Source organism: Lagopus leucura, unplaced genomic scaffold, assembly GCF_019238085.1.
Source record: "Lagopus leucura isolate 7727_CA_CO unplaced genomic scaffold, USGS_WTPT01 Super-Scaffold_100001, whole genome shotgun sequence".
Lineage (NCBI taxonomy): Eukaryota > Metazoa > Chordata > Aves > Galliformes > Phasianidae > Lagopus > Lagopus leucura.
The window spans coordinates 86,635,426-86,656,467 of NW_024962262.1; the positions used below are offsets into that span (position 1 = coordinate 86,635,426).

A 21,042-nucleotide genomic window follows, 5' to 3' on the forward strand; every position below is an offset into this window, starting at 1 on the left:
TGGGGCTGAAATGTGAATGCAGGCCTAAGCACTCACCTGATAACAAAATCCAACTAAAGCCACTGCACTGGTCAACACCATGAATGGCCCAGAGGCCAGCCTCGCTTGCACCACTTACCAGTTAGCCATCTGCTCCCTTCAGATATTATTTTATGGCTTTCCTTTGTTTTCACCAAGGTCTAAACAGGAATGAAATTGTGAGTCTTGTTGCTGGCCCTTTTAAACAAATAGCTCTGCCATCACTCTAATAAGTTTGACAAGTTGGTCCCAGGCCCTGGGCAGGAAGCTAATAAACTTTAAGTTGCTTTTCTATTGTTTTCCTAAAACAATTTGACTTCCTTTCTGATAGCCTCAAATTCCTTCATTAAAAATAGAGTAGCTGGGAGCCAGAGGAAGAGCTGAACTTGAGCCAAGTTGTGCTTACAATGCCGCCTGCGTAAGATCACATTTTTATCCTGATCCACGAAGACTCTTTAAAAGAACGACAGGCAGACAGCTGCCAGTGCATGTCAGGAACAGCTCGGGAGCCAGTCTCCTCCAGCATTGGTCTTTCAGGCTGGAGGGAATATCTGGCCAGTAAGCCTGTGTCAGACCACAGCAGGAGGCTGAGTTCCACGGAGTTGACTGGGGTGTGCTCACCTGCCCAAAGTGTCCTCCGTCAGACACGGATCTCTTCTGGGAGCCAAGCGGGGACAGAGAGGTGGGCTCCAGTGAGATAGAGGGGCTGTGCTGAAGCAAACACTTCAGTCAGCCACCTGCTCCTCCCTCCACCTGTGCAGGCTCTGCAAAAAGAGGTAACTCTCTGTTCTTTCTTTTCTTCTCACTTTGTGAAACATATTTATGGACATATGCACGTATGTACTTGTGTGAAGCAGCAGTTCATCTAGGTGGAAATTTACAAGACAAGGTGAATGTCTGGTGGCTGGGTAGGTGAGGATTTCTTGCTTGAAAATGGCTTGTTCATTCCTTGGACAAATCTTTCAGGATCCCCATGGTTTGGTTCCTCCACCTGTAGAGCAAGGAGAGTGTTTATTATTGCATTATTATTTGCAAAGCACTTCTCAACTAGGAGATATGCTGCAGAGTTAGGAGATGGAAACAGTGTTTGATTTCCAGTAACACAAAGAGGACAAGTAAGCATTTACTTTGGGATAAATGGTCATTTCTACTCAGGGAGATGAAGTCTTTTTCCAATTTTTCCTGCTGAAAGTGTTATTGGCAGGTGATGCTGGCACACAGTGACATTTCACACCTTGTTGGTTCTTGTTTCCTCTTTTCTCATTCTGGTACTCTGAGCTGTGTGGTGGTTTCATGATGATGGGCAGCTCAACTCCACCAAACTTCTCTCTCCTTCCCCTTCCTCAAAAGATAAACAGAAGAAAATACAATGAAAAAGGGGACTGCACATTAGTTGCCATCATGGGCAAAACAGACTGAGTGTAGGGAGATTAATATAATTTATTGCTTAATAATAATAAACTAGAGTAGTGAGAAGATAATAGCAAACTGTAATCACACTTCGACCCCATTCACCCTTGTCTACTTCCTCCTTGTGAGCAGTATAGGGGAATAGGGGCTGCAGTCAGTTCATAGTCCTTCATCTCTGCTTTTCCTCCGTGGTCACCACTCATGCTTCCCCAGACCTCCTGCTCCACCATGGACCTCCCCTGGGATGTAGGGAACTGCTGCTGTGCACCTGGAGTACTTCCTACCCTCCTCCTGCACTGACTTAGTTGCCTGCAGGGCTGTTCCTCTCACATCTCTCACCCCTGTTTCCCAGCTGCTGTTGCACAGCAGATTTTCCCTTCCTTAACTCCTCTCTCCCCAGAGCACACCCAGCATCGCTCACGGCTCAGCTCTGGCAGCAGCGTGTCTCTGTTGGAGCAGCTGGAGCTGCTTTGCTCTGATGTGGGGCAGCACTGTGCTGTGCTCACAGAGGCCACCTCTGCAGCCTCTTCACTACAAAAAGCTTGCCGCACGAGCCCAATACAGGCTGGAAAGAAATCGAGGGGAAAACGTCCATATATAATAACATAAATGGGGATTTTTTTTACTAAGGGAGGAATAGCGACTATAAAACTATCCCCTGTCATTTGGAGACCTATCATTACATGCTGCTTCTGCTCCCTTGGGGCAGGCCCATCTTTGGGAATTTGCCTTTTGCTGGAAGATGCCTTCAAGATGTCTCCAGAGGTCTAATCGATAACCGAGAACTTCCTTCTCTCTCCTTCTCTTTCAATCATACCCATGCCAGGGGATTTTGGATAAAAAGCTTCACCAGGAAGGTGGCATCCACAGGCACTTGAGAGAGGGTACTTAGCTGTGTCCGTCCAGCATGTGACAATATAAAGAAGCAGAGTAACTGCAATGCTGGCCAGGCATGGGAGATAACATACCTACAAGAATTTTCTCTCTCAACCATTGGTGGTGACAGAGAGGTGTCCGAAATTTCCCAGGGCAGTAAATCTGATATTTCCCCAGGCACAAAGTGCTCCGTAACAGCAGGACAGAACAAGATATTTTACTTTCAGGCAGTCTCTTGAAGTTCTCAAATCTCAGGAGAACATTTACCCACATTTGAAACAGCTTCCCAGCAAAGCCAGATGCTGCAAGAGCATCTGCTTTATGTGAAGAAGCTGTTTTCTATCTGAGCTCTCATCTATATTACTGCATGTTTGCAGACCTTCTCTCTGCATTGTATCGGCTTGCTCTGGTTGTTTGTTTAAATCCCTGACACTGAATGAATACTCCATTAAATAGCCATGGGATCAATGCTGAAAAACTCATCACGCTGAAACTCTGTGCAGGATTTACCTGGCTTCTGCATGAAAAGGAGCAGCTCTGATAAGGCAATAAGGGAAGTGTGGGAAATAGAATGAAAAAGGGACCTCTTGGCTTATCAGCTTCAATCCCTTTGAGTAACAGGCAAGTACAAAACAAATGGCCTTTTCTAAACTTACTAAGCTCTATCCTAAATCTCATTAGGTTTCCACCCTCACTTCTGTTACTAGAATGCTGTTCCAGCACCTCCTTCTCTGCCCTGTTGCTTAGAAACCTTCTGATTTCCAACCTAAATTCATTCATGGCCAATTTATATCTATTTATTCTTATGCCACATTGTCCTTTAGTGTATGTAGCTCTCTCCCCAGCACTTACTCGCCCAACCCCCATCTCTGAGAAGTATTTATAGGCAGCAAATCTCTCCTCTCTTAACGTTTGTTCTGCCAGACTATGTAACTAAGCTCCCTTGTAGTATTTGCCCTGCAGGCACGTCATGCTGTGTTTTAATTACTTCAGGTAGCTGCAGTAGTATGAAGTTCGGTGCAAAATAATGAATGTAGTAAAGCTTGTACTTGTATCTCATCTATTTTCAAATCAGCTCAAATATCTGTTTGCAGTCACTTCTGTGACTGATAAGTAAACACACTGTTGGCTGAGAGACACTTTTCCGTTCCTCTGATCACCCTGATGCATTTCTTTGCACCTGTTCCAAGCTGAAAGTCTTTCTTGAACATGGGCAAGCACTGCACACACTGCTCTGGTGGGGGGTCTCACATCCTCTTGGATGACATTAATCTTAACTGCTGCAAGTGGAAATAATGCTGTGTCCTGGGAGCTCACTTGCCATTTTCACCTGCACATCCCGTCACTGGTTCCTCCCCTGGCGACCTTCACCCAGGACTTTCCCCTTCTCTGTCATGCCAGCTAGGAACTTCAAATGCTGATTTTCCTTAATCTCTCAGCAGCAAGGTCCTGGAGTGTGTGTGACTTTGTATTTTCCAATTTAAACCTCACCTCAGTCACTCCAGTCGTAAAGAGCCTTCAGTTCTCCTGGTGCAGGAATCCACCTTTGCCCCGACAATACCTCCCAGCTTTCCTGCATCAGCAGATTTCAGTAGCATTTCTACTTTTGGTGCCAAGGTAATTAACACAAACAGTTCGAAAGATCAGTCCTAAATACCACCTTTGATCAGCCTCTCAGGTAACATCCTTCAGACTGTTAGGGAACTGGTGTCTCAATCCCATCAGTCTCTGACTCACTTGAGGATTTCTCTAGTAACCCCTGCCTTCTTCAGCTGAATCTTTTGCATTCGTTTTTTTCTGGCACAGCATATCTTGTGCCTCACTAAAGACTGGGTAGATACAGTCTGCTATGTTTCTTTTACCAAGAAGATCAGAAATCTTACCCCCAGAAAGCTGTTTACCTTTGATCAAAAGATGGCACATGTTGTTCTGTTTTTCCCTTACCTCCTATATTTCCCTTTCCTGCAAAATGTGTTCTACAGCACTACAAACTGCTGAGATTCGCAAGCTGCACAAGGCAACTGTCACCTGTTCAACTCATTCTCACTATCTAGGGGAATATTCTCTTCCACTTGATCTCCTCATTCAAGCCATAACAGTTTTGCATTGCAGTTGCTTGGGGGAGGGAGGAAAATCCTTCTTCCCAGCTCACCGATGGAGCTGGAGAAGCTGCCTGTGTTTTCCTGAAAAGAGGTGGAAATAGAAGAGGAAGGGCACACTGAGGGTCTGGCAGAGGCATCCATACAACACCTCCACTCTCCTGTCTTTTGTATCCTACATGGCCTTCATTTCCCTTCTGTGCATCAAAATTCAAACAGATCCCACCATCATCAAAAAAAAAAAAAGGAGAGAAAAGAAAAAAGAAGAGCTTGTAGCAGTCACTTCATGTGCACAATGTGTGTATTTGACAGAGACCTTCTCCCTGTATTCATCAACAGAACTACAGCATAACTGTTTGATTGTAGGGGAAACAGCATTCCACACTGGAACAATGCTCAGGTAAGAAATACAAAGGAATGATGAAGAAAAATCAGATCTGACTATCCTGAGTGCACAACAAAGGTTCACCATGGAAGGGAGCATATGCTGCATTTCAGACAGCTTGCTCACAGGAACTGCATGTGAGAAATACCTGACAAGCCCAAAGCCACCTACAAGTAGAGCTGTATTACTAATACCTGTTTTGGACATTTCTATGATGAAATGTCTGACAATTTCACTGGCATAAAATCAATGGGATAATCACAGGCATAATACTGTTATGCAGGAGAGAGAAAATGAACTCCAGAAGTATTCTTATTTTCTTTGAAGTTACAGGAGACCCTTCAATAAAGTTAGAAATGCAGTGGCAAACAATTATTGGTTTCTCATTATCAGTTTACTGAACTGTTATGGAAACATACTGCACGTCCTGCAATAGTCATCAGTGAGGATATAGCAGGAGGGAGATTTGCCCTTCTGAAAAGGAGGTGCATTTCTAGCTTCAGGGTGAAAGTGCCCATGTAGAGCATAAATCCAGAGTAACTTCTGCACAGCTCTATCCCTGCATAGCCTGGCCTCCAATCTTCTGAATTAAGGGGTACTAAACTAGCAGGAGAACAGTGATTAGATTACAAGAGTTGTCAGTCCTGTGGCTTACTCTCAGAGCTACCTTTGCTTCATGATCTACAGTATCTGCTGTACAGAGACAACTGGGGAGTTATGGTGTGGATGAGAGATACCTAGCTCAGGAAGGGCTGCTAGAGGAACACCAGCCAAAGCCTACGTGTAGCAAAAGCCTTCTAAGCAAATCACATTCTCCTGACACTGATTCTTTCAGATCAGCCTTTATCAAACCCAAAAGGTATTTCTAATTCACCCTCATCTCTTGGCCCAATGTACAGGATTCAGAAGCTCAATTTGACATGTACATAAAATGTAAGACCTCAGTGTGCCAAAAGCATTTCTAAGGAAGGCCCAAATGCTCATGCGTCAGAGTGTGTGTGTGTGTGTACAGGAATGTGGGAGGTTGTCAAAAACCACCGCACCTGACAGGCAGGTTGATCTGTACGCATCTGTAAGGGGACTTGGGACACCTTCCTGGGAAGCACTAAGTGCCCTGTGGGACAAGGCAGCAGCTATGCTCCAGCTCCTTACTTGGAAAGGTGCAGGACCCCACTCCTCATAAATTCTGCTTTGCTTAATCCTGAATGAGTCAAAAAAAAAATAAAAATCCTTCATTGATGTCCTGCACAGAAGAGCCTTCTCAGGCTCTAGCTGGGGTAGCTGTGGGGCAACCTCGTCTCTTTTTATTTAAGGAAGACTTAGACCATGGCGTGTTATCTGGGGGAGGAGGTGTAAGGAGCAGTGGCAGCAGCAACTGGAAGGGACAGGGAGTGCAGCAGTGAGTGCATCCAGTCAGTATGGGGAGGGTGGCACAGGGAGAGGCTGAGAATGGAGAGGGAGGAATAAAACCCTTGGTCTTTAAAGGAAAAACAACAGGAAACTAGGTTTGAAAATAGAAAGATTAAGTTGGAGGTTGTGGGAGAGGCAAGAAAAGTAGGCGAAGAAAGAAGGGGAAAGGCAGAGAGGTGGTGGGGAAGACAGAAAGTGACATGGAAAGGGGGTGGAGAAAAAAGAGGGGAAGAGAGAGAGAGAACCATACCAAAGGAATAAAACCAAGCGACTGAGAAGAACGAAGGATTCAACTCAATTACAGGAAGGAAAAGTGCTAAAGCAAGGAAAGGAGGCAGAAGAAAAGACACTGGAAATCAGGTAAGTAATCATGAGGGGTAAATAACTGAAGAAGCATCAATAGGGAGAGCAGGCTGTTAGACTACAGGGTAAAATAGCAAGAGGGGAGAGATGAACTTGGTGAGGCAGAAAAGGACAGCCAAAAATAACTTCAAAATTCTGCATTTTCTTCCCATTTCTCTCCAAAACATTCCCTAGTAACAAGGTGGGCTTGGAGCATTTAAAAACTTATGCTGCTTTTGCCACAGGCACTCACAGAAGAGCTCCTTACAGTGAATGTGGATCCCAGCAGATTTCAGTGTACAGGAAGGCAGGATAAAAGCTCCAGGTACCCTCAGACACTGTAATGTGCAAACTGCAGTTTATCCTAGATACTGTTTCAGCACACGGTGAGGCTGCTTATGGGAGCGTGATGAAGGGAAATCTTACCTGTGAGAAGCTACCAGGGCATAAGTGCTTTATCAAGCGTCTGCTTGAGCTGCCTGTGTTCCAGAGCACACAGAATTGTTTGAAATGTTGCAGCTTCTTTTCCTTGAGAATATTCTATTCTGGCCAGTTTGTGACATGGACTCTGGGAATGCATGTCAAGTGTAGGAAAGTGTCTTGCTCGTGCCCCCCAGTCATATATACAGCACACACCACGGGTGGAATGCTTTTCTTCTCCATCCCAACACTGCTGAGAGCAGTCTCAGCAAAGAGGCACACAGACCTAGGGGACAAACACTCCCACTAGCAGATTTCTCTTTTTGTTTGCCTCCCAAACTTTTTTCCCCTTGCATTTTGAATAATTATCCTATTACACTTCTATAATTTAACATCCGCTGCATGTTTCAAACAGCCCAGCTTGAAAATACAGTACCTTTATAGATCCATCTGGAAAGAAGCAGTGACTGAATGCAAAGGTTATCTGATAATTGCCACCTCTAATCCAGCACAATTTCTTCGATAACCCCTTTCATTTCCCAAAGGATCATGCCACTCATCATTTGTAGCATCTAATGAATGAGTTTTTTGCCATTCTGGTTTTAACAGGTTGAGTAAATTGAGGCAATACCTCTGTCCCAGAAGTACTACACAACCCCATCAGAGGATGATGTAAATAGCATCTCCAGATAAACTTTAGACACACACACACACAAAAAAAAGCAAAACTAACTGGCTAAATCAGCCTTAATTGTTGAAGTCTTTCTCCATGCTAAAATCTCGGTGAAGCAATATACGTGAAAAGTTTTTCCTGCTGCTTATATGATCCTCTCCTTAAGGCTAAAGAACTTAACACGTGGGATATGTGTCTGTGTATCTGTGTGCAGCTAGGAGTGGGTTAAACTGTTATTCAGAATTCTCACATCCTTGCTGTGTTTGTGCTAGAAGCCAAACATTTCTGCATCAGCTAGTCTTTTAAAAATCTACTCTGAGAAGAAAACAGATTCTTTCTGACTTTCTTTCCTCCTTCCTTGAGAGCAAAACAATAGTTTAGGAGAATTCCTGAGGGTTCAGGGTTTAAAATACTCATCAGAATCTGGTTGCTTGGGAACTATGTTAAGTATTCCTGCTACTGTAAGTATTTGGGATTTGTTTTTGTTTTTCCACTCAACAGAATATATTATCACAATTCTTTAGTATTTTGGATTTCCACATGAAAAATTTAAATCTTGCCAGAAGATACAGAACTTCCCGCTCAGCCTCTCTTCTCTTTTTGACCTTCAGACAGATTTCACTCGTTCTGCACGTTTGTCCTTGTTTTCTGACTTATCTCAAAGCATTGAAGGAATGAGTAATTCAGCTCTATTCCAGGTCATTAGGGAGCAGATTTCAGAGACTGCTCCGCACCTCGGGTGCTTCTGTATGAAGCACGAGGACAGAGACTTAAAATTAGAAATAGCTCCCAGGGGGCACCAGAGAAACTTCAATCTTCAAGCTAAGAATTCGTAAAGAGAAAAATAAATCAATTTTATGGCTATTGATAAGCAACAGAGAGATCTCTCTAAGCAGTGCACTAACAGGCCAGCTCTTTCCTGAAACAAAGAAACATTCATGCCATGCAGCACGAAGCAAACACAGAGATGGTGCCCCTTAAGTCTCTTCAGTGTATTTTCCAAGAAGTCTCAGTGGTTTTTTAATGTTAAGAACTAAGAGTTTTACACTTACATTTCCTTCTTTCTTCATTACCTTTGTCATGATGGACATATCTTGAGATCAGTTGAGAATTTCTGTATGAAGCTCTTCTCGCTTAGAAGTGGAAAAGCCAGCAGATGCCTTTGTCTGGACACAGAGTGACCACAGAAACAGCAGTCCAGCCAGGGTGTTCCAGAGCCCCAAGGTCTGGTGGAAAAGGGAGAGAATAGTGGCATGGGAGAAAAACTGTCTCCAGTTTAAAAACACATAAAGCTATCCAAGAAGACTGGGTTTTATTCTTGCTATTTACTCCAGTGTCCTATGCCATGATGAGGAAAATCACTCAATCTGGGTTTGTTCACAAATGGTCCCCCAGTGGTGCCTTTTAGATGTGGTCTAACAGGTGGAACTGATAAATGCTCCTGCTCCACTGCTAACCAAAGAGAGCTCTGTGTCAAACATACGATATAAAGGTCTGAGAATATGGAGGGGGAAAAAAAAACAGACTAGCAACATCTCCAACCAGCTTCTGAACATAATGAACATTTTTTATCTTAATCTCTGACCGCTGTAAAATTGATACAATACCATCTCCATATCTCCAAGTAGTAATGAAAATAAGTAAAGAAATAACTGTGAAGCAATCAGGTACTGTTGGGATGAAAGTTGTAGGAAAACCCATGATGAAATGAATAATTCTGTCTTTTGAATCGGACTTGAATAATGTACAGTAAATGAGGCACAGGCCACCCACTGAACAATAAGGAGAAAACAAAACACTGAATAGCTGCTGTGCAAGAAAGCCCCAGCCAGGCTGGCACAGAATGAGGCAGGCATCCTGTACAAAGAATGAGGTGACAATGTGAGGATGTGGTTAAAGGCTCATAGCTATGAGGCACAGGCACAAAAAGATTGAATTAAGATTACTTAGAAAAGTAACTACTTGATTACTCTCTGCTGCTTGGTTTTGAAAATTTAATATTAGTTTTTGTTAAAGGGATATATATATGTAGATATATGCACATATCCTGAGTATATAAAATAACCCACTCGCAAGCTACAGCCATACTCTGCTCTGAATGAGAAACAAAATCCTCGGAGGCAAAGCTACGGCAATGATGCTGGGGTGTGAAAAGAATCCTATGGTTCTTTGGACAGAAAGAAGAAATGTGATTTGATGAGGTAATACTAAGCGGGCAGAAGACGACTGCTGGAAAATTCCTCATTCTGAAGCAGAAAGCATTAGCAACCCGAGTACCATAGAGAGTTAAGTAATCAAAAGAGCCAAACAGCTGAGGCAAGGGTCCAGAGGAGGGAAGGGGTAGGCAGAAGGAAGAGAAGGGATGCGCTAAGTCTGAACATGAGCCCTTTCCTTTTCCCATTACCTCTACAGTCTGTTTTACTCCAACACTGCTCTGAGTTGTACCTTGTGCAGTCTGTGAAACAGCCTAAGCTCACCAGGACTGATTTTTTACCACTATATCAGGTCCAGTGTGATGCTTACCATCACCTCAATGTCTCCTTACACCAACCTCCTCCACGGACAATGCAACGCACATAAACAGTTTCTGTCAGCAGAGCTCAGGAACTTCTTTACTACGGCAATCCCCACATTTGTCAACATGTTTCTGCCTCCCACAGCTCCCTCTGCCTTGTTTGGCAGTCCCCTCTCTGGTACACAGCACTGCCCAATTTAGTATCAGTTGCAAATACATCTAGGTTAGCTTCTCCCTACTGAGATAAATAAACTGTCAAGAACACCAAGCTCTGTAATTCCAAAATGGATGCTCTTCAACATATTGGTTAAGGAATAAGGAATCATATCCATCAGCCTGTTTGTAGCGTTTACATCAGAGAGAGAATTCTGTGTTTGTTTTCTGGCAAAAAGCATATCTGCACCTTTATTTAGCTTATCCCAAGTCCCGTTCTATTACATTTGTTTGGCTAAGGGCCGACATTTGCAAGGCACAGAGAGAATCCCAAGAGAATGAGAGGGTGCTCCCTGCATGCTAAGTATATGCCTGGATGCCACTATCACGTAACTATTTCAAGCAGGCATTCAAACACAGAGGGACAAATTCATTCCTCAGCTGGACCCAGATGAGTTTAAGGTCTTCTCTGATTTTAGTTTCCTGTGTGTGCATAGGGCAGAGGGCTCTAATGCCTAGGTTACATATGAGCACAATTTGACTACAGACAGGAAAAAGAAAACAAAACCAAAAACATTACATATCCTGTATAGACAAGCAATTACAGTTCAGCAAACGGCGAGTCTGCAGTTTCCACCATCACTTCAGATGTAAATATTCCACATAATACCATCATCTGTGTGTGTAACGCATCCCTGATGTATGCACTTGGAAGTGTTGAGTGAGCTCCCTTTGTGCCCATGTGCGTCAGGAGGTGACAGGTCATTCGGCTCCCTTATCTCCTCACCCACTCTCTTTTTTGTGAACTCTGAGATTTTCCACATGTGGAGAGGAGGGGGAAGGCACACCTCATTTGGAATAACAAGCTGTCTGCAACTGCAAGTTGGGCAATGGTCTGGGTATCAGCATGACCCCTCCAGAATCTGCAGCGAACTCAGGATGAACAGAGAAATGAGAAGCACAGGATGGCTGTCTGTTGGGACAGGAGTGCAAACAAAGGGCCTCTCCTGTGAGATATGAGCACAGGAGTCAAAGTCACTGTCCTTGCTGCTTATTCAGGACAGGACTCAAAACCCAAGGAACTAGAAAGGAAGCCAAGCAAGTATGTCAGACTTCCTTTTATTTTTGTAAGCAGAAAGAAACATGAACATATCAGTTCAGATCCATGCATAGATCAGAGTAACCACTTAGGCTAAAAAACTGGCCTATTTCAGGCAGAAATTTGTCATAAGCACATGTACATATATATGAAGCCATAGGGATAGGGTTTCATAGAATCACAGAATCAGAAAGGTTGGAAACGATCACTAAATTCATCTAGTCAGATCACCAACCCACCACCCCCATGTCCACTAACAATGTCCCCAAGTGCCACATCTGTGTGTATCTGGAACACTCCCAGGGACGGTGACTCCACCACCACCTCCCTGGGCAGCCTGTGCCAATGCATCACCATTCTTCCTGAGAAGAAATTTTGGTAAGCTTTGGATGATGATACCTGATGTGGCGTTGCTCATCTCTTGTATATGCATATGAAAAAGCCAATGCCAGCTAACTGAACAAAAAGGTGCATACTGACATGGGCTTCAGCACTGCATTGATTTACATCCCGTTGCATTGTTTATGTCCCATGGCTCTAAAAAGCCTCTGGAATTCAAAGCATCGCTCTCACACTGGAGACAGCATTTCTAAATTTATTCATCTTTTAATGTTGTAAGTCATGTGCCCCTAGAAGGCTCCCTGACCAGGTCCTGACAACAAAGGAGCACTGTATTTGTACACTGAAAAGTCAGCTTCCTTTGGGACGCTGACCCAGGGCTGTGGGCTCTGCTGCAATAACAAGATGGTCACTTCTTGGAAAACCACAACTCTGGTTCTGCCAAGTGTCCCTGCTACAGAAGAGTAGCATGATGGGAATTTATTTCAGATTGCAGAATGATAGAATGGCTTGGGTTGGGAGGAACTTCAAACATCATCTAGTTCCAACCCCCCTGCTGGGGGCAGAGTTGCTCTCCAGTAGATTACGCTGTCCAGGGCCCCAACTAACCTAGTGTTCAAGAAAGTATTGTCTCGAGATACAAGCAAGAAAGGCATCAACTTGCCCTGTGGCTTTGGTCTGCAGAAGCACATGTCCTAGTGCTGTAGAAGCAGTGCTGTGTCACTATCAAAAAGTCTAAGAAGCAGAGCTATACAGAAAAAAAGGCCATAGGTTTGCAAGTCACAGCCCGTATCCCCATGCTTCCAGTGACACAGTGACCTTGAACAAGTAGTTTGAGCATTTCTGCACCTAAGTGGGATGCTGAGAGACTATACTGCTGCTAATGGAGGACTGGAGATTGCTAACTGAAATGTACAGCTGTAAAGCAAATCTGGGTTAACTACCTGGCAGCGTAGAGCTGGAAGCCTCTTTCTAAGTGTCTACAGGTGTGAACAGCCAAATTTACAGTGCTGGGAGCGCTCAGGTCTGGCTGCAACCTGACAGTTATTAATGCAGGGGAAAAGACCTCTGCCACGTGCCTCTACAGTAGCTATCTGCTGTGCCACAGATTGCCTGGACCTGATAGGAAGTGGCACAGCTGGAGGAAGGCAGGCCACAAGCAACTCCTAGGCATTGGCCTTGCCACAGCTGGCCGGGATGCTCCACTAAACAGGACTGAGGCTTTCATTAGCTCAGTGTGGGGGACCTGCTGCACGGCCTTGAACAAAATGCACTGACTTTGAATCCATTACTTTCTCACCTTTCTGGGAATCATACCTCCCTCACACAAAGGAGCCCTTTTCTATACAGCCTCTCTGAGCCTGCCTGGGATTTGCCAAGGGAAAGAGGTGGGCTGAGAGAGGGAGAGCAGAATGGTACTATAATCAGGCTCTCCACTTTATTTTAGAAACAGCCCGCAGAGATGTCGACCTCCTGCCACCTTCCTTGTGGGAAAAGTTAGTGTGAAGTGTTGAGCCCAGCTATTTATATCACTGCTGATAGTCTCGCCTGTCTTCTAAAGAGGGGGAAACAGTGGATTCCTAACAACTCCTGGGGAATCAGACTCTTATAAAGAAGAACGCTGCGCAGGAATACCCTTCTTGCCTCTTTGGTACAGCCTTCTTAGCAGTTCTCCACAGCTCCATTCAGTCTGCCCAGCCCAGCTCACTTGCCAGAGCAAGAAGCAGAGATGCAAAATGCCTGCCTGCCATTCACAGCACGTGGCATCAGGAACACGAGAGGGAAAACTGCCCTGAGAGCTACGAACACTTCTCCTCTCACAGAGGAAGGTAACACAAGGAAAGGATAGTGGAGAGCCATAGTTTGGTGGCAAGCCAGCCTGGCACAGTAGCAGGTGCCGTCCTGCTGGGGTATTTTTATCTTGGAATTTGGCAGTCACAAGGCTCAGAGCTGGGTGGATGCCATGCTTGGTCTGCAGTTTTGATACTTGTTATTTTTTTCCCAGCTTTAATTGCATTCCAGGTGATGATTAAGGCAGGACAGCCACATCGCTGGGTTTATGCTGGGCTATGCTGGTCTTTGTCACATACACGTTTGGTGCTGCCAAGATCTCCCGGCTGCACACAACTCCTTTGTTGATCCAGCAGAAAGCTGCCAGCCAAGTGCACGACAGCACGGTGGCACAGCCCAAGACACTGCATGAATATGCATGACTGCTGTCAGGCAGCCTCTGCTATCAGGTGCTGAGACCTCACAGAGATACCCAAAGGTATTTTTCACTGAGTCACACCAGAGAGAGATGAGATTTGACCAATTAAGTCCAAAGTAGGAATATAAAATCTACAGATGCTCACATGCTGAGAGGTCGAAGCATGAGGGGATAAAAGTCTGGGAATGAGGAGAGGGAACTATATGGAAAATTCCCAAGAATAGTAAAGCCCTGAGGAAAATGGCTAGGTCAGAGTCTGTCCTGCATAGCCTGGTAAGGCTGTCAGGAGGTGACAATAATTCTTTGCTTGCTGGCAGCACAGAACTAGATGCTTTCGTCTGTTGTTGTCAGAGGTTCTTTGACTGGCACCACAAGAATAGCTCACTAATACCTAAAAACTGCTAAGCCAAAAGCACCACACTAAGAAGGAATCACTTTCTCTTGGTATCCAACACTCATTCCTTCCTGTCCACCTATCCCCTTGTAGCAGCCCCCTGGCTCTCTGGGGCTGCAGCAGGAACAACAGGAGGCATTCTGCTCTTTGGGCAGCCCCTGCACCCTGCAGGGGAGCAGGCAGAAGGGAAGGACAGAAGGAATGGTCCTACTGCCCAGTCCAAGCCTCATAGCTGCCAACATTGGTCATCTAGATTGACCTCCTTTTGAAACATATTGCGCAAACAGTTGACTGTCACTCACATGTCCAGTGTCATTTTTAATCTCTGGATTCCTCTTGCTCTCGTGTTTGCCAAGTTCATGTTCTGTACACATTGATTTTAATATCTGCCAGTGTCTAGGTGTAGAAGCCTTCAATAGGGGATGCCTTGTCATCAATCTGAAAAAAAAAAAAAGAAAAAAAAAATCCTGGGATTCAATGCAACTCTCTGTAAATATCTCCCATCCCTGATTTATCTGTCTGTATTGAATTCCATGGGGCTAACAGAACAAAGCCATACGATAATTTCCCCAATGCAGTAACTGTACCAAAGTCATTTGGTGCAAAGTCATCTCAGAAGACAGGCCCTCAGATTTTTCAGTTTACCAGTGCCAGCAGGGAGAGAGTTAGCAAGATACAATGATTTTCTGTGTTGCTGCTCCTCTGGTTCTTGACTGGCAGCAGATGAAACAGCTTCAGCACACCCCAGAAGTCTCCAGGATCTACATTCATATGACTGCGGTATGTCTGCCAGCAAAGAGCCACAGCCCATCCTTGGCTTCTCTATATGCCCCTACTTTCTCCCTCCTCCCACAGCTTCCAACAGGCAGAGGGGCAGCAGGAGATCCTCTCCCATCTCCTTAGCTGGGAAATCCTCAGGGCAGTCCTCAGTAGCATCAGCAGGTTAAGGATTCAGCTTTTGATCTTCGTCCCATCCATTCTTGCAGACTGACGCTGTGCACAGACATGTAATGGTGTAAATCATGGTGTGCATTGCTACATTAAATTATACCAGTTACATAGCTGGAGGAGGGGTATCATTCTCTCAGCAATCATATCTCCATCCTCTCCAGCTTTTGCTCACAGGAAATCTACACAATATTACTGCAGTAAATTTTCAGCATTTAAGTGTCTACTCTCCACAGCCTTTGCATGGCAAAAATAACTGGTTCTCAAATATGAGAAAAGGGAAAACAAAGGAGCATTAACTCTTTTGGTCCCTATAACTTTGAGGTTTACCTTGTCTAGTTTTTAGTATTTCATTACCATGACTATTCGCATATATATGTTCGCATATATTAATTAAAAAGCTTTTTCTATTTAATTCAAAACATGAAATAAGTTCCTCTTATTTTCAAAAAGAGGAACTGTGGGAGAGCATTATCTTCAAGGTAATTCTGCCCACTGTTTAGAGCCTTGCCCCTAATCATGCACAACGAAAAGCTTCTCGGTGCCCTCGGAAGATACATATGGTCAGCCTAACTGGACCAAATTATTACATAAGAGCCCCACAAAAGACAGATTAAACCTATCATTCTCCTTTTATCCAGGCAGTTAAGTCACTTGGCCAGAAACAATCTGCCAGAGTCAGAAACAAAACTGAAGTAGGCTCTCCTCCATCCTGACTCTGCCATCATACTACCAGCCCAACTAACCTTTCCTCCTCTCAGCAACCACATTCTAAATCCTAGTTCCCAGGAACAGCTGGTCTGCTGGGAAGCAATACAGGAAGACTTTTTTTTCTTTGTCTATATAACTTGAATAGTGAACGCTGTCTCAGGGCTTAAGGAGAAGGAACGAGATCCACCATTATGACTAGGCAGCAGATCCCCTCCTGGGCAGGTATGGCAGTGTGGCTGCAGGATAGGATAACAACACTATCACAGCAATCCGAAGTCTCTACACATCCCAAAACAGTTCAAACTTGTAATGAAACAGTCGAAACTAGTCATACTGCCAAGACAAACCAAAGCAAAACCTATGGGCAAAAGGCAGGTGGGCAACAGGAAGACTTTCTATGCGTTTCTTTCAGTAGTGACACCAAGCTCAGAAACGAAGCCCAGATCTGCGAGGCCTTCACGTTCCAAGTGTCAGTGCAGATATTATGTAAAAGTGACACATGAATGAGCCCAAGCAGTGCTGAGACCAAGCTGTATGCTCAAGTCTTATATCCCAGAGGATCAATCCATTTAGGGATTCTCCAGAGTACTGTTTGCAGACGGATGAATACTGCTTTAACTACACAATCCACAGGGGACACAGTATGCAGTCTGTGGTGAAAGGACTTTCTGAAACAAGAAAAAATCTGGCTCACCCTCAAAATTTTAGTAGCTCATTTACAGATTGCAGATGGATCACGCTAAGAAAGTCCCTTTCTGTTTCAGTAACTGAATTTAAAAAAAAAAACAACCCAGCCAACACACATTGTCTTCAGTGAATGTGAAACAAAGTCTACAGCCAACATAAACACTTTGTTCATCACATCAGGTCAAATAAAAACATTTCTTTTGATACAAGATAAATCAATTTACTCCATGCATCCCTAGCTGGACATTTGCTAACCTTAGAATCACTCTCTTCTATTTTCTCCCTCAGAGGCTGTCTCCAATTCTGCCTTCAGGACTTCTACCCACTCCTGGTGAGCAAAAATGGGAGACTGGAGTTTCCTGGGAGAGTTCCTTGAGGAGGTCCACAAGCACTCCACAGTGGTGGGGAAGGTCTGGTTGACTGTGCTGTTCATCTTCCGGATGCTGGTACTTGGTACAGCAGCTGAGTCCTCTTGGGGGGATGAGCAGTCCGATTTCATGTGTGACACCCAGCAGCCTGGCTGCGAGAACGTCTGCTACGACAAGGCCTTCCCCATTTCCCACGTCCGCTTTTGGGTCCTTCAGATCATCTTTGTGTCCACCCCATCCCTGGTGTATATGGGCCATGCGATGCACACGGTGCGGATGGAGGAGAAGAGGAAGATGAAGGAGGCAGAAAGAGAGGCCCAGGAGATGAAAAACAATGGTGACACGTACTATCAGCAGAAGTGCCCCGTGGCAGAGAAGACTGAGTTGTCTTGCTGGGATGAATCAGGAGGCAAAATTATACTCAGAGGCAGTCTGCTGAACACCTACGTTTACAGTATTTTGATTCGCACTGCCATGGAAGTTGCCTTCATTGTGGGACAATACATCTTGTATGGGATCTTCCTGGAGACCCTGTATATCTGCCAGCGGGCACCTTGCCCCCACCCTGTCAACTGCTACGTTTCCCGTCCCACAGAGAAGAATGTGTTCATCATCTTCATGCTCGCTGTGGCCGTGCTCTCCCTGTTCCTCAGCCTGGCTGAGTTATACCACTTGGGCTGGAAAAAAGCCAAAGAGAGGTGCTCCCGTGCCTACAAGCCCAGCCCTAGCACAGCTCCTCGAAAGCTGGAGTCTGCCCCACAGGTAGAAAGGGCCCAGATGTACACTCCCCCACCAGATTTTAATCAGTGTTTGGCAAGTCCCAATGGGAAGTTCATCAGCCCCTTCAGCAACAAGATGGCCTCCCAGCAGAATACAGCCAACTTCGCCACTGAGAGGGTCCACAGCCAGGAGGATGCTGCTGGGGAAGGGCCCTTCATGAAGTCCAGCTACATGGAAAGCCCAGAGGTTGCCAATGAATGTGCGGCACCTGCCCTTCCTGAGAGCTACTTCAATGAGAAACGCCGCTTCAGCAAGGCCAGCCGTGCCAGCAGCAAGGCGAGGTCAGACGATTTGTCTGTGTGACCTGTCTCCCCAGAAGGGAGGAGGAGTGGTCTCCCGGCACTTAGGAAAACTTCTGCAAAGTAAACTGCAGACTCTTGCCACAAACCTCTCTCCATTTCAATGTCCTCCTGTTCCTTTTCAGCGAACGTCATTGTTGTAATTCAGACAGCACTTCCCCGGCTTAAGGCAGGGGCAGCCCCTGGACAACGCATACCTGGAGGTTGAAGAGAGGCACCAGTCTCCAGATGTGAAGTTCTCAGCCTGTGGGACTCAATGGGACTGGGGGCTCACCGACCTCAGCCACAGACTGGCACACTCCTGAGGCTGCCTGGATGCTTCAAATGTGAGGCAATCGTCACTGCAACACTCTGTTCAGCAGATTGACTGGACCTCAACCCTCTTGTATCTTCTTTGATGTCTGTTCAACATGGGCTAAAACAGGTGGGCAGTTACACTGAGCTATAGTTCCTCTCACCTGCAGGGATCAGAAACACACTTTCAGAAAGACTTCCTCTTTTTCTTTACTCTTTCTCTTTTTAACCCCCTCCCCTTCTCCACTTAAGTCCAGATATTTTAATCCAGTTTACTTATTCAATAAATCCTACTTGAATTTTTGACACTGTGCATTAAACTCTTCCCCGTGGATACGGATGCCCACGGTCCCCCAAGCACAGCTGCCTCATGTCTAACTTTGGAATCCCTTCCTCATTCCTAAGTCAGCAGAGCAGCTGGCCTCATGGCCCTGGGATATCGCTCAGATGACTGGTTGATGAAGACTAGGGAATGTTCCCAACATACTTGTCATCAATTATAAGCAAGACACCCACTAACAGAAATAGAGATTGTCCTGTGAGAACAGATATCCAACTGCTTAAGAGAGAGGAATTATCACATGGAAACAAAGTGATTTTTCCACCTTTTAAACTCATCTTCCAAGCAACCTGAATGCTGCCGAAAGGGTGCTACCAGCTGCCGACCTGGGAGAAAAACATCTTCTGTTTATCTGCAGAACAGGCACAGCCTGTATTTTCTTGCCACCACCCTACCAAAATACTTCAGCAGATTTTGCAAGGAGCAAGAGTCCTGCCCAGGTCCTGCACATCACTGAGCTCCTGGCTGCTCTCTCAAACCTGTCAGCCACTGCAAGCAGTGATATTTGTCCTCTCAGCAAATCTCTGTTCTGCAAACAGGTCATCTTCATCTGTACTGCTAGTGCATACAAGAAACACCCACAGACCACCTCTTTTCACCACTGTAACCTCCCAGAGCAGCCACTGAAGCCCAACACTGCGCAGTGAGCCTGGTGGGTGAGGTCTGCAGGCAGCTTCCACCCTGGACATGTTTTCTCACTGCAGAGCTGACATACTGAGACCAACCAAAGCCACGCTGCTGCCTGTTGTTTACCCTGCACTGCCCTTTCAGACATGGGCTGCAGCTTCCCAGTGTTGGACTGTGTGAGCGAATGGCCTGGGACCAGATCGTCAGGGACTGAGCCATTCCCTCTCCCAGGAGCTGCTACAGGTTTGTGAACCTTGCTCCTGCATAGTTCAGTACCCTGTACATGTGCATACGTACCCATATACAGAAAGGGCAAAACCATGTTTTTTGTTGGTAAGGTGTCTTATAAACATGTATTTTTTAATCTTGGAAAGACTTGTGTGTTCTTCTTAACATGTGATTTTAGTCAATTGTGCCTAGGTTTCTCCTAATAAAGTTCTAACTCCATCTCTTCTTGTTGGTGTTCTGCCTTTCACATGGCTGGAGAATGAGCTGCTAGCATCTATCAGGCTGCCTGCCAGCCTCTGCTGCTCAGAGATCACCCAAATTCCCATTGCCCAGAGTGGCAAGGATGAAGGGACAGCTTGGCCAGGGGGATAAATAGTAAACATTGGGAAATGATTGATTGACTAGCTAGCAGAAAACCCTCCAGCTCCCCTGCACTACCAAGAACAGAAGGAGCTGTCTAGAGAGCAGCTGTCCGGTATGGTTCCATCCTCTATCAAGCACACTTTTACACACAGAGACCACTTGCTATCTAAGGCCAATCCAGCAGGAAAAAGGTCCCGTGAGCACCTGATTTCTTGTCCACGGCCTTGAAAGGCTTTTTAAGACGCAAGGTCCTAAGAGACCGTGAGAATCCATGGCTAACAATCCCTGCAGAGTTTTCCCATCACTACTCAGCTCTCATAAGATGTGGTTTTCCAGCCTATCTCCCTGCCCATACCTCCCCTTGCAATACCCAATCCGAACTTCATCCCTTGTTCCCACTTGCTGGCTTTCACAGGCTCCCTTCTGCTGACCTCAAATCTCTGTCCACCCAAAGGAAGTGCCCTTCCTTCCTTTCTCCACACAATCTCCCATCCCCAGGGATTCTTTATGCTGGGAAGCTGGAGACTAGTAAGGTACTGCACTCCAGCGAGGAGCCTGAAAGGAGGCATAGAGAATGAAAGTGGAATTTGATGAGGGCACTGGAGCAAGGACCTTCAGCTGTTAGAATCTGCAGGGATCAAAAGAGTTTCGGTTTGGGGATTTTCAGCACAGATATGAGGATGTCACGTGGGCCAACCCACTGCCAACACAATGCAGCAAGGGGAAAGTATTAAGTCTTGGTACAAACTTTTACTGACGTTTGTACAGACTTGAGCATGCCCATCTCTTAAGGTGCCACCTTGGCCAAAGAGGTATGCAGTGAGAAAGCCAGGAGCTCATGGAAAGCATATTCACAAATCACTTCCTTCAAATAATTTGGCTGTTAAGTGATATTGCTGACAAGTGGTGGTCCAAACTTGAAAAACTGTGTTGCAGGCACTTAAGAGAGGTAGTGTCTGGAGAGCAAGACACAGTCAAAAAAATGAGAATAAGGATTTTCTTTATGCTACTTCTCTACAATCTAAACACATTCATGGATTGGGTTTTGATGATCT

The 21,042-nt window shown here is 45.3% G+C and overlaps 1 protein-coding gene across 2 annotated transcripts; it reads left to right on the top strand.

Moving 5' to 3' along the window:
- The first annotated feature begins 488 nt into the window (after nucleotides 1–488).
- Nucleotides 489–19,843, top strand: GJA5 (gap junction protein alpha 5). Of its 2 annotated transcripts, none has more exons than XM_042867066.1 (2): nucleotides 489–794; nucleotides 16,977–19,843. In XM_042867066.1, the coding sequence occupies exon 2, from the start codon at nucleotides 17,030–17,032 to the stop codon at nucleotides 18,137–18,139; it is 1,110 nt and encodes a 369-aa protein (XP_042723000.1). In that variant the 5' UTR covers nucleotides 489–794; nucleotides 16,977–17,029; the 3' UTR covers nucleotides 18,140–19,843. The 2 variants fall into 2 exon arrangements, with proteins under 2 accessions (XP_042723000.1, XP_042723001.1); XM_042867067.1 differs by lacking the exon at nucleotides 489–794 and adding an exon at nucleotides 6,404–6,558.
- Nucleotides 19,844–21,042: the final 1,199 nt, after the last annotated feature.